We start from the raw sequence: 13,208 nt of genomic DNA, 5'->3' as shown, positions 1-13,208 counted from the left end.
CTATCTGTTGCCTCCAGTGAGAGAGAAAAGGTCTGACTGCCAGTCCGCTGTGCTGCGTGCAGCTGCTTGCTGGACAGCAGGATCCCATTTTATGAAATTTCTGTCAATAGAGCCGAGCCATTTTTCTGTTACTCCTTTATGAGTTAGATGACCTTTACTCAAAGACTCTTTAATTTCATGCAACAAATGAATTGCATTACAGTTATTGAACCATTGAAGAGGTGCCTTTGGGAGATGGATGCTGGGACAGGTATCTTGAAATTTTCCATTGATTTCTGCTTTAGATATTAAGTACATACATTCTTTTCAGAAAACAAGCAGCTGTATATTCTACTCTCTAAATACTTAGAAAAGGGGATAGTTTATTTTTAATTCCTGTCCTAAATCAATAAGAATTGGTAATTTTAAAAAGTGAATTTATAATCAACATAATTTAAAAAATTATGACACCATTAAATTGGGTCATCTTACTTTCCCTTTTCCCATATCATATAGGGGGCCTCTTTCATGCTTATGCTTATTCAATCTCTGAGACTATTTCAAAATGGCCAGTGGAGCTGGAATTCCAATCTGGTAGACAAAGGTTTAATGAAATTCATGAAGAACCTCACCTAGGTTTCAGTCAGTTTGGTGGTTAGAAACTTAGATCAGGCCTTTCATCAGGCTTATTTAGTTATTTTCAGGTGTGGTAACATTATATTCACCAGCTTTAGGATGGATGTTAGGCTTATTAAAAAAATGTTCTTAGTTACAGGGTAACTAAGAAAACCATCATCCCGAATGTTATCAGTAGATGTGGCTGCCCATTAAACCAGCCTAGGGGCAGATGGTTAGTGTAAAGGAGGAAGTATGGTGCAAGGGCTATCATCTTGCACAGGCTTTGAAGTTAGGTCTGGTTTGCTTAATAACTGTGTAGCCTTGGCCAAAGTATTGAACCTCTATGACTTCTGATTTTTTCCTCTGTAAAATGGTAATTATAGTTCCTGCCTCATTAAATGCTGTTAAGGAATAATGGAATTAATGTATTCTAAAGTGCTTATCAGCTGTGTATCTGATTTATAGTAGATGGTCAATAATCATCATAATTCTGTAAGTATACCAAGGCTTGCAGTTTGAAATGTTGAAAGTCATTCTGTTGAGTCACTAAATTGTACACCTAAAACTAATATTACACTGTATGTTAACTAACTGGAATTTAAATAAAAACTTAAGGCAAAAATTTATTTCCATACACACACACACACACACACACACACGAGGAAGTTCTGTTTCTTAGGTTCCTGATGCAGTGTGTTCCCACATTTTTGCCTTGCTTTCTCATAAATGATGAGAAAATGTTTCTAGTAATTAGTCAAGTAGGGAAGATCAGAAATCTCTATTTAAGTTACAGATGGATTGCTTAATCTCCTCTTTCTAAGTGCTTGGCTTTCCCATAATCATATATGAATGAATCAATCAATACCTAATGTTGTTGGTAAGCACCACCAAGCTCTGTAAATATTAAGTTCAAAGATAGTATTTGGCCAGCATGTACCAGGATAGCCTTTAGTCCTGGTTAATACATAGTCATTGCCCTAACCTACTACCTCTTCCCAAGTGCTATGCTCCCTGCCACCCTTGGTCTTCCTCTGGGACTTTCCTGGACTTCCTAGTAGCCTAGCAACTAAAGGGTTAGTACCTGGCAAAGTACTAAGTCTCTGGGGCCCTGCCCAGCATCCCTTCTAATGGTTGATGCACATGCTATACCAATGTTTAAATATTTTTCCAACATCCCTCCTGGTTTTATTAGACATATGTTCATACCATCTTTCTTCCTTTTGTTTATATTGAGTCTAATTTTTGATATTGAGTACATCATTAATATCCTTATAAGTTTATTAGGTTTCCTAAATATGTGGTCTCCCTCTTCCATGTGTAATGTTATATTTGGTGTTCCGACAATAAAATATAAGAGTGTGCTTTTTTTTTTTTTAAATTAAACCACTTTATGAAAGGGGCAACCAGAATTGGAAAGACCTACCTGTCTGTTGCAGAGGTCACCAGCAGAGTTTATCCTGTGGTTCTTTAGCTGGGATAGTCCACTATTACTGAGGAAGAAAGCGGTGGTAGCAACACAGCACGCAGCAAGTGAGTGGTGTTCCCTCTATAGCCTTGTCATGGGGGGCACACTTTCATTTTATTTATTTATTTATTTTAATAAATTTATTTTTTATTGGTGTTCAACATATAGAATAACACCCAGTGCTCATCCCGTCAAGTGCCCACCTCAGTGCCCGTCACCCAGTCACGCCCCACCCCCCGCCCACCTCCCCTTCCACCACCCCTAGTTTGTTTCCCAGAGTTAGGAGTCTTCCATGTTCTGTCTCCCTTTCTGATATTTCCCACTCATTTTTTCTCCTTTGGGGGGCACATTTTCAGAGGGCCAACTCATGCCTCATGGAGTTGACTTAAACACTTGCCATATTTGAAAGGGCTCCTTTCTTTCTCCCCTTCTGAGATTTTTTCCACATAATTGGTCATTTCTGACCACTTAGTTGCTTTTGGTAGATTTTGTAATATATCTTGGGTACTCTCAGTGAGGAAAATTTTTTAGCCATGCATATTGTAGAATCGACCACAGATGGTAACCATTTTTAATTGCTGCGTTCTGGAATTGTTAGACATTAACCACTCAAAAAATAATTGTTTCCCCTTGTGATAACAGTTTAATGTTACCTGTATGCATTGCATAAAGGAAGAAAGAATGCATTTATTTTCTGGGGTGCCTAGGTGGCTCAGTCTGTTGAGCATCTTGCCTTCAGCTCAGGTCACGATCCCAGGACCCTGGGATCGAGCCCTGCATTGGGCTCTTTGCTTAGCAGGGAACCTGCTTCTCCCTCTCCCTTCGCCCTTCCCCATGCTCATGCATGCTCTCTCTGTCAAATAAATAAATAAGACCTTTAAAAAAAGAATTTATTTCTAAAAGTATTTGTTGTGAGATATTAACTAAAATATTCATAGCTTCGAGCTTTTGTTGATTATGGGGTTGAATTAGCATTTGTAGTGGTAAATGTCTTCAGTTTTTTTTCCCCAAGGCTTTCTAGCTTTGGTGTAAGTGATGAAATAAAAATATAATATGTAATATATATAATAACATATATGAAATATTAAAAACTTGCCCTATTCTAATTTCAGGAAAGAAGCAGGTTTTGATTTTGAGGTGGTTTTTTTGGTTTTTTGTTTTTGTTGTTTTTTTGTAGAGAGGAAATACCATTTTGCCTAACTTTAAGTAAGAGATACCATAGTTATTTTCCATTTTTGGAGAGGTGGGGTGTGGGGCCCTTGCACTGCCCAGCATCCCTTCTAATGGTTGATGCACATGCTATACCAATGTTTAAATATTTTTCCAACATCCCTCCTGGTTTTATTAGACATATGTATTTCCTAGCAGTTTTAGAAAATTTTAGAATATTTTAGAAAAATGAGAGCTACAAAAAAAAATCCTGTACAATTAAACATATTTCACTTTCTTCCCCCAAAGTAAGTGGCATACATTTGCCTATTTGGACTTCACTTAATACTGTGAATGTCCCGAGCTATGTTTTCTGTCCTGACATTCATTTACTTATTTGATCTTTATGACAATTCCTATTATTGTTCTCATTGTTGAGAAAGCTAAAACTTAGTGTGGCCATTGTCCCTTTTTCATGCTGCCATCAGGGAAACCAGGAGCCCCCTATTTACAGCATAGCTTTTATTTTAAAACTAGTTAGTGAAAATTGGACCTGAAGAGTAAAACATGGGCTTAAGATATGAATATGGGGGATAGTCATTTGTTGCTGAAGAAAAAAAATCGAGCTATGCTTAAGATTGTTTACCAGAGCAAAAAGTGAAGACGAGAGAGAGGAACACTGGGCTGTGTGAATATTAGGAAGTTTGGCAGAAGAGCAAGGGTATACAAATGAGACTCAGAAAGGGGATGGGGCCATCTGCTGATGGGGAAGTGCCAAGGACTTAGGACAGGTGGTTCACAAAGGGGGGTCCCTAACCTGCAGCAGCCACATCACCTGGCAGCTTGTTACACATGCAGATTTTCAGGTCCCACTCAGACACACTGAGTCAGAGACTCAGAAGGTGGGACACAGGTAGTCTGTGTTGTAACAAGCTTTTCAGATGATTCTGAGGCATGCTTACCTTTGAGAACCACTGGTTTTGGATGAACAACCTGTGCTGTCCAAAATGATGAGCAAAAATTTGTGGAAGCCCTTCTCACACACATTCCCCATGTAGCAGGCATTGGAATAAAATGTCCAGGATGGCCAAATATAAACGTGGGTGTGGCTCTCTGGTGGTGGGAAATCTGGACTTAGCACCTAATATATACCTGGTGATATAGTAGGCCCTAGAAATACAGTAGTAAACAAGACAGGCTTGTAGTGGCTCTCAAAGCGTTTGTTGTAGTAGACAGTGTCAGTAAAGAAATAATGACACAGAGGCGCCTGGGTGGCTCAGCCAGTTAAGTGTCTGCCTTCAGCTCAGGTCATGATCTTGGGATGGAGCTCCATGTCAGGCTCCCTGCTCCGCAGGAGTCTGCTTCTCTCTCTCCATTTCCCTCTGCCCTCCCTCTCCACTCATCTTCTCTCTCTCTCTCTCTTTCAAATAAATACATAAAATCTTAAAAAAAAAAATAATTACACAATTGATGCATTAATCAAAATGATGTTAATGGTCAAGCAGGGAGTGTTCAGGGTACTAGAAGAGCATATCTGTCATCTCAGGTCCACTGGGAAACAGACTGTAAGATGAATTTAAAAGTGCAAGAGGTTTTCAGATGCCTGGGTAGCTCAGACAGTTAAGCATCTGACTCTTGATTTCAACTCAGGTCAGGATCTCAGGGTCATGAGATCGAGCCCTAAGTCAGGCTTCATGCTGAACTTAGAGTGTGCTTAAGATTCTCTCCCTTTCCCTCTGCCCCACCCCCCGCTCATGCTCTTTCTCTCTAAAAAAGAAAAGAAAATAAAAAAATGCAAAAGATTTTTTTTTTGAGGGAGAAGGGAAGAGATAATACCCATAAAAGAAATGGGGAAGGAAATAGGGTAAAACAGAAAAGTCTTAGTGTGGGATGCAGATTGACAGTCTTGGCCAAATTAACGATAAGCTCAAGAGCACAGTCTTTGCCTTAAGAGTCTTATAGTAGCTAACAGTGGCCAGGCACCAGTATCCCCACTGTACCATCACTAGCTGGAGACTGCCAGGAGGAATGTTGCCTTGGTTCAAACATAGCAGTAGATCCCCAACCTACTGAAGCCAAAGTCATCAGCTAAGTAGACTCCTCACAGCTGAATGCCAGGTTCTTTCTTAAAGGGGAACGTGTGCAACACATAATTATGGATGCTACAAGGCCCAGGAGCTGTTTTACAAAGACCTGTAAGTTTCCACTTCAGGTTGCCTGCCTGACTCTAGAAGTCCAGGAGCCTGCATAATGATTTTCTCTCACCAGTATTGCCATGAATTCAAATCTTTTACACCAACACCTTAGGATACATGTGGCCCTAGGATAATATGGACAGATGGGTAGCATGGCCCAAGTCAAACAGAGTTAGGAATATAAGAAGTTTATTGGATGACAACAACCATAAAAAATGAAGGAAAAGGATTGGATAGGGAAGCCTTCACCATGGATCAGTTCCAATACTACTGAAAAGGAGGAAGAAGTGAAAATTAGCAGGAATAGAAAGTTGGTGGTGGGTGGGGGGAGGGGCAAGTGATAATTGGTTGTGGGAAGAATCTTTCCAGCCACACCATACTGTGTATAAGGAACATCAGCCTTGAGGTATAGAGTATTTCCTGGCACCAAAATAAGGTTGAAGTGGCTGATGTCAGAGGGATGGGAAGGTGGCATGAGCCAAGGCTGGTGAAGAAGGTGAGGACCTCATTATACCAAGAGTTGCAGGCCATGTCATCAGACTTTTCCTGCCCTTTCTAAGGTAACATGAGCCACTTTCGAGAGTCCACCTCAGTAATTTAGATGAGCACCTAATGATCTTAAACATATTTTTCTTTCAGTCTTTATTACTAATTAAGATCCAGGTCTGTTACTTGTAATTCCTAAAAGTCATAACATTTGGACTTTGACCTTCATCAATTAACGTTTGTTGCATAGCTACATGTATTTAAGCATTTCTGCTATAGATTAGACACGTGATCAGTGCGTGACATTGTTCTTAAATCTTTTGATTCATATTGGTGAGTCAGCTTTTATAAGTTAGAAATGTTAAGTACAACGTATTTTTAGTATTTACCTTTGGAATTCCCACTCCTGGTGAGTTAACTTTTCCTTACTATTCTAGGCAGAGTAAGAATAATTCCTATGGACAGTTTTGCTGAACGGGCCTTTATAAAAGCAGCGTGCTGTTTCTCTGTAATGTTGCCATATCAATAACAAACAGTTTGACAGAGGAAAGAAAGTGGACTTTGGAATCAGCCCTATGTGGGTTTGAGTTCTTTCAAAAGGTTATGTTTATATAGCTTTAAAACAGTCATTTAATGAAAGAAAGAAAGAAAGAAAGAAAGAAAGAAAGAAAGAAAGAAAGAAAGAAAGAAAGAAAGAAAGAAAGAAAGAAGAAAGAAAGAAGAAAGAAAGAAAGAAAGAAAGAAAGAAAGAAAGAAAGAAAGAAAGAGAAAGAATAAAGAAAGAAGTCACTTGTTTGTAAAATGGGAATAATAAATGGTGGTTGTAAGGATAAATGATAATGGATGTAACATACCGGGTATCTGGCAGCTGTTGACAAATATACACACAGCGATGTGTTGATAGACATCTGTTCCTGTAAGACAATGTGAAATCCAGTAGAGTTATGCCTCACAATGCCAGCAACATATGAAATCACCTTATGACAATTGACTCTTGAGAGTTCTATACATTTTGTCAAAGTATCTGATATATAATTTGTGTTTCTGGAATATCAGGAGATATGTTATTGAATTCTATGATGTCATAGGTCTCCCGCATTTTTCAGTGTATGGGGTGATAGTCTATGGATGAAAATAAAATTGCTCAGAAATAAAAGGCCTAATTATAAAATGTGTGTATGTATATTATCATATAGCTATATGATATACTGTAATACTATAATTATTATCAAATAACTATAACAAGGTTGTGAAATTATATATTTTATTATAAAATTCAGTATGTCAGTTTTGCCACGCCGCCGACTATAGCAGAGCGTTGGTTGGTTTTCATTTGGATTCGAATAGCTTGACATGGCTCAGGAGCCAGAATAAATGGTGAGTATGGTTAAAGATTGTTTGATTAAAAGTTCTAACCTTTCTGAAGTTAAACCTCATGAGCTGAAATAAGGAACCGAAAAAAAAAAAAGTATACTTTTAATTGTAGGTGTCTTTTTTCCCCCTCCTCTTTCAGGATTTTGTGTACCATTTTACAGTGTTTGTATTCTACTTTGGAGCTTTTCTACTGGAAGCAGCAGCCACATCCCTGCATGATCTTCATTGCAATACGACCATGGTGGTGCAGCCGCTCTTGAGCGATAACCAGTATAACATAAACGTAGCAGCCACAGTGAGTGTCGATGAGTCCAGGGTACCAGCACAGCCCCCTCCCCAGGTCTCCTAGAAACTCTAGGGGCAGCAATCATTTTCTCTAATAATAGCCATTAGCATTATATATATATATATACTAGCTATTTATCTGTAGATAAACCTGAGGAGCTAAGTCCTGCTCTGACCCCTCCTATTGTGGACAAGGACCCTTGTCCTGATGTACACACAGTCGATGCTTAAGAAATCCTTGTCAAAAAGTAAGGACAGAAATTCAGGATTGAGTGCAGATTTCAGGACTACCTCCCATGCCAATCTGTTGATTCAATTCTGCAGGTTTTCTTCTGAAGTTGCTTCCCATTGTCCAAGGAAGGATTTGATACATCCTCAAGTTCTGATAGTTGCACTTTTCTTGGCTATGAAATCACTGTATGAATAGACACCTCATAATGAATTTTTGAATATTGTGTTGGGGGTTTCATAAATATTTAATAAGTGAGTCCAGCATGTGAACAAGTGTTCAATCTAAGGCTATCCACAAATGAGAAAATTATTAGAGGCCAGAATGTTTAAAAGAAGGGTTAATGATGCAAGGGGGTAAAACAGTAGTACAAATCATCAAAAAAAGATGAATATAAACCATTTTCATAAATGATGAAGTACCTTTAGGTAGGTTGATCGGTATTCAGATAGTTGTTCCTTAGGATGAGTGTTTTCTTAAAGTTGGTGGTATAAATCTGATGTGAGCTTTTGTTCCTTTTTTCTTAGATTTTTGCCTTTGTGACAACAGCTTGTTATGGTTGCAGTTTGGGTCTGGCTTTACGAAGATGGCGACCGTAACACTCCTTAGAAACTAACGGCCTGTGTTAGTTTCATTTGTCTACTTTATGTGTCTGATCAAATAGATGCCATTTTGTCCAGATAGAACAACATTCCAAAAGTAATTTGTTTAGTATACGGAGAGAATCAAAGTACAAGTTTTGGTACATTTCATGGATGGTATTTTAATTGTATTATGATGTTAAACAGAGAAATGGCCTTTAATTTTACATTTGTCTCTTTTTTAAAGAAGATTTTCTTTATATCCATAAAATATACAGATATTTCTCATAAAAAAGGGGGTATTTCTTTTATTTAGAGTCACCTAAACCTTAATTTTAATAGGTAACTAAAATTTCCTTAAAAAACAAAGAAACAAACCACGTTTTAAATAGCCTTCCCACTGCACTCTGTCTTTTAATATAAGACAGAGATTGGCACCCTTTTTCTATAAAGGTCCAGTTGGTAAATATTTTAGGCTTTGTGGGCCATACAGTCTCTGTTGCAACAATTCATATCTGCTGTTATTTTGTGAAAGCAGTCATAGGCAATACACAAATGAATGAGTGTGCCTGTGTCCCAATAAAACTTTATTCACAAAGACAGGAAGCAGGCTGGATTTGGCCTGTGGGCTGTAGATTATAGTTTGCCAACCTCTGGTATAAAACTTTAGTTATATGTTATGTATTTTATTGAACTGATCTTGAAAGGTATAAAACATAATATTTAGCCTCATTATGCAATAATCACATTGCCTTTGTGTTAAAGGTCAAGTACTTACCCTTAAAGTGGTGGATAGTTTTTCAGACGAATTCAAGCAGAGTCTTGGGTACAGGAAAAAGTAATTTATGAAGTAAATCCTAGTTGCTTAATCAAACTAAGGGTCTCTTAACAACTAAGCAAACCTCTCATCTGGCATCCTTAAAATGAGATTCCCTGAGAAACCATTCACCACTACTGGAACTGGTATCTAGCTACTTAGTCTTACTTTGGATTTATTTATGCTTCAGAATACAGCTGTTTGTCCTGTGCATGAACATATGAATAATTATGTGTGGATATGTGAGGCTTTACCAAATAGAAGAGTTAACCTGTAACTTCTAATTATTTTACATTACTTCCTGAGTTAAATTTGGATAGAGTATTAAATAAAACTTAAAGCTGTAGCTTTTTACGTGTTTTGATAATGGTCCCAACATCTGTGCTGTTTTACATTGGTATAAAATCAGTTTTAAAACAACAGCCATTATAAGAACTTGTCCCTGGCTGAATTGCACAGAAAATATTTTAATGCATCTGTTAGAGACCCTGGTTGTGGAAAGGTGCCAAAAATGGCTTGAATGGGAGACCAAGTAAGAGTTAGGTCCCAGCTCCCACCACACTGTCCAAAGCAGGATACTTCTCTCCTACCCCAGAAGGGCTTCCTCTGGGAAAAGAGGGCTTTGACCATTCAAAACCTTCAGCCCTTTGCTTTTTTGGCTGAATCGTCCCATAAGAGTGCCATGTATAAGTTGTGCTATTAGATTTCATGGAACACAGAACAATCCTGAATGAGTAACATGATCAATGCTCAGTGATCAGATGCTACTTATGTAATAATCCCCTAGAAGGAAGAATCTTATTAGAGTTTGCTTTGTGATATAAACTGTGTTTCAGTATGTGGCAAGAAGAAATCAGTCTACGACTTTATACTCATGTCCTATCTTTTCTATAATATCTGACTTCCTTGGTTTTTCTAGCTTCATACCACACACTTAAACCTGTATTATGAATTGTATATTACAAAGTCATAAATGTGCCATAAGGATATTTAGTCTATTTGAGCTGGAATCATTCAAAGTTAGTCTGCTAGATTTAGTTGTGAGATTTTATTTTTGTTTCCAAAGTATAACAGGTCCATGCTTGGTGGCATTAAATTAAATGATTTCATGAAATGGCTTTAGTGGCACTTTTGTAAATGGATTGCTTCTAGATCATTAAGAACCAAGCCTAAAACTCATCTGACTGTGAATACTTATATTTGTAGATTAATCGTGTTCTGGGTTTGTGAATTGAGTGACAAAGCACTTGAACAAAAATTATGGCATTTGAGAATTTCTTTATATATGCTGTAGAAATGAGAGTGTTGGTTTTAAAATCTGGTAACTCCATGATGAAAAGAAATTTATTTTATAAGTGTTATGACTCTAATAAAGTATTCATTTGATAATCTTTTTTGGTCATCTATTTTTTATACAATTCACTTTGAAATTCAGTGAAAGGTTTGATATAAACTTGACAGATTTGGAATTTCTAGACCCACAATATATAAAAGTTCGGCTTTAAACATTTCTATGTAAAAGACTCTCAGGAAATGTCAGTGAGCCTTTTTTCTTTGATGAAGGTCAAAGAGGTAAGTCTTTGGAAGTAATATTTTAAAGGAAGTTTAAATTCTACTCTGTTTTATTGAAAAGCATTTTTCTATTGCTTAATATATGCCAGGCAGGCTCTCAGCATCTTTTCAAATATTAGCTCATTTAATCCTCATCATGACAACTCTGAGGGGTAGACAGTATCTCCTCTTAAAGATGAGGAAACTCAGGGCACCTGGGTGCTCAGTTGGTTAACCATCCGACTCAAGGTCTCAGGTCTGCTCTTGATCTCAGGGTCATGGGTTGGAGCCCTGTGGTGGGCTCCATGCTGAGCATGCAGCCTACTTAAATTAAAAAAAAAAAAAAAAAAAGATGAAGGAGCTAAAACACAGACCATAAATGACTTGCAGGGTCGTGTGCCTAGCAATAGACTTGAAACCCCCAGAAGTCTGGCTCTAAAGTCCAGGTGCTTAATGGTTTTGCATTCCTCAGTTCTTCAAGATTTTACATATTTCATTTATATGGAAATGAGAACCCTTTTCCTCCTCAAAGAAGTTTTTAGCAGAATGTTTAATATAATTTGTTTGTGGTAGATACCATCTTTTAGAACTTTTTTGTCCTAGCCAAGGACTCATGAGTTTGGCTGTAAGATTTTAGGCCAGACCTGCATTATAGGGGAAAATCCAGCAACTTTGGTCCACAGAGGCCCCCGAAGGGCTTGACTGCCTATTTCTCTGGTCCAGTAATTCTGGCCTGGAGTGCAGGCCCTTCAGTCTCCTGCACTGCCTTATATCAGCACTTTCCTGAATTAGCCTGGCTTCCCAGTCAGCTCCGGAACTGACATCAGAAGGGTTCTCTAGTCTGAGACACACCATTCGATCTTTATATATAAACTCTGAATTTCCACCTCTGCCTGTGCCAGAATCTGGAATTCTAAGTCATCATCACGAAGGTTCTATCTTTAACATTATGCTTCAAGTTTGCTATTAAGTGAGCCAGCGTCTCAGGTGACAATATAACATATTCATGTGGGAGGGGTCCAGAGTTTAAGGGGAGACGATCATCTTTAGGACATATATGGATTTTTTTAATGCTTTCAAAGTTTATCTTTGTAGAGAGAGTCCTAAGCTGTGCCCTGGGCAGTAGGTCAATACCAGTTGCTCTCTCAGGACCATTCTCTCCTCAAGTACTTGCATGGCTTGCTCCCTCACCCTCTTTGGGTCTTTGCCCAGTTGTCACCTTCAATCTCACAACAGCCTGCCTTCTTCTCCTTTCCTGCATTTCTCCTAGGCACTTAGGATATATATTTTAAATACAGCTTGAACAACATGTATTTTATTTGCTTACTGCATTTGTCCTCTTCTCCACTAGGATGTAAGGCTTATAGAGAGGAACCATCTACTTTGTTTACAGCTCCATGTTCAGTGGCTAGAAAAGAGCATAGCAAATAACATGTACCCAGTAACTACATGTTGAGTTAGCAGATGGATGAATGTTACAGCAATACCTACTTTCATGTTCTAATCGATATACTATATAAAAATTGATCTTGTTAGCACTTGAAAATTTCTGGTATAAAATGGCTAAGTATTTTTCATCTAGTTCTGGATGTATTTAGAGTGAATTCTACCTTACAAGTTCTCTAGTAATTAAATATATGTGTATTGTAAAAATATTATGTAATCAGTCTTCTATAGCAGAGGGGCTATGCAGATAAAAATTAGGCATCCTGTGTAAACTCATCAGATCTTTATTCTATATTTTTTTTCATGACAAAAGATATCACTATAGACTCAACTGACTTAGTCCTCAAAGCATTATCAGAACTAAGAACTAATGGTCAAAAGCTGTCATTTTTAAAAATAATTTCGATGGGAGTGTAGGGCTCTGACTAGTGATTTTTGCTATAAGTTATGAACGTCACTGTTCTTAACAAGAGGTAGATGTATCTGTATATATCATGTGGCATTTTGATTTTTTATGTCTGTCAACTCTAAAGTTTATCTTTGGATATGCATAAGAGATATTCTAGAATGGAGGATATTGTTGAATTCCCTATCTGCAGTTTCATGTATCATTCTAAATATGCCTGATGTCCTGAGTCAATGTACAGTTTAGCCAAAGCAATGAAGTTCTGATGCATCAGTATACTGGGCCACATTGCCTTTTCATGAAATTGTGCATGTTATTGAGTATTAAATATGCCATCTTACTGAATACACTAGAACTTTGGTGTGGAAAATTTTTGGAATGTGAATAAACTCATTTATTTGTATACACAAGTATATAAAATGTTTAACAGTGGTTAACTAAAGATTTGTTACTTTTAAAGAATGTAACAGTTGTATTAGTTTCTGAACATGCCTACCTTATTTATGTATATGAAATATATGAACCAGTGTCAACCTATTTTAACTGTTAGTAAAGCATTTTAATTTTTTATCATAAAATATAGTTAAAATATGTTCTTGTATCATGCTGTGTAATGAATTACTCTGA

The 13,208-nt window shown here is 37.5% G+C and overlaps 1 protein-coding gene across 3 annotated transcripts in view; it reads left to right on the top strand.

Moving 5' to 3' along the window:
- MAL2 (mal, T cell differentiation protein 2) overlaps nt 1-13,208 on the top strand; it is a 68,327-nt gene that overhangs the window by 14,613 nt on the left and 40,506 nt on the right. Inside the window, exons 3-4 of one of the 3 annotated variants that reach the window (XM_041769389.1) lie at nt 7,406-7,561; nt 8,308-10,567. The exons of the other annotated variants lie outside the window; for them this stretch is intronic. Of the exons in view, the coding sequence (XP_041625323.1) occupies nt 7,406-7,561; nt 8,308-8,379 (228 nt within the window). The 3' untranslated portion in view covers nt 8,380-10,567. Of the gene's footprint in view, nt 1-7,405; nt 7,562-8,307; nt 10,568-13,208 lie in introns of those variants that run through there. 3 annotated transcript variants of the gene reach the window in all.

The sequence above is a fragment of the Vulpes lagopus genome, chromosome 9 (assembly GCF_018345385.1).
Source record: "Vulpes lagopus strain Blue_001 chromosome 9, ASM1834538v1, whole genome shotgun sequence".
Classification (NCBI taxonomy): domain Eukaryota; kingdom Metazoa; phylum Chordata; class Mammalia; order Carnivora; family Canidae; genus Vulpes; species Vulpes lagopus.
The sequence above is the reverse complement of the archived record's forward strand: the minus strand, read 5'-3'. Positions and strand labels throughout refer to the sequence as shown.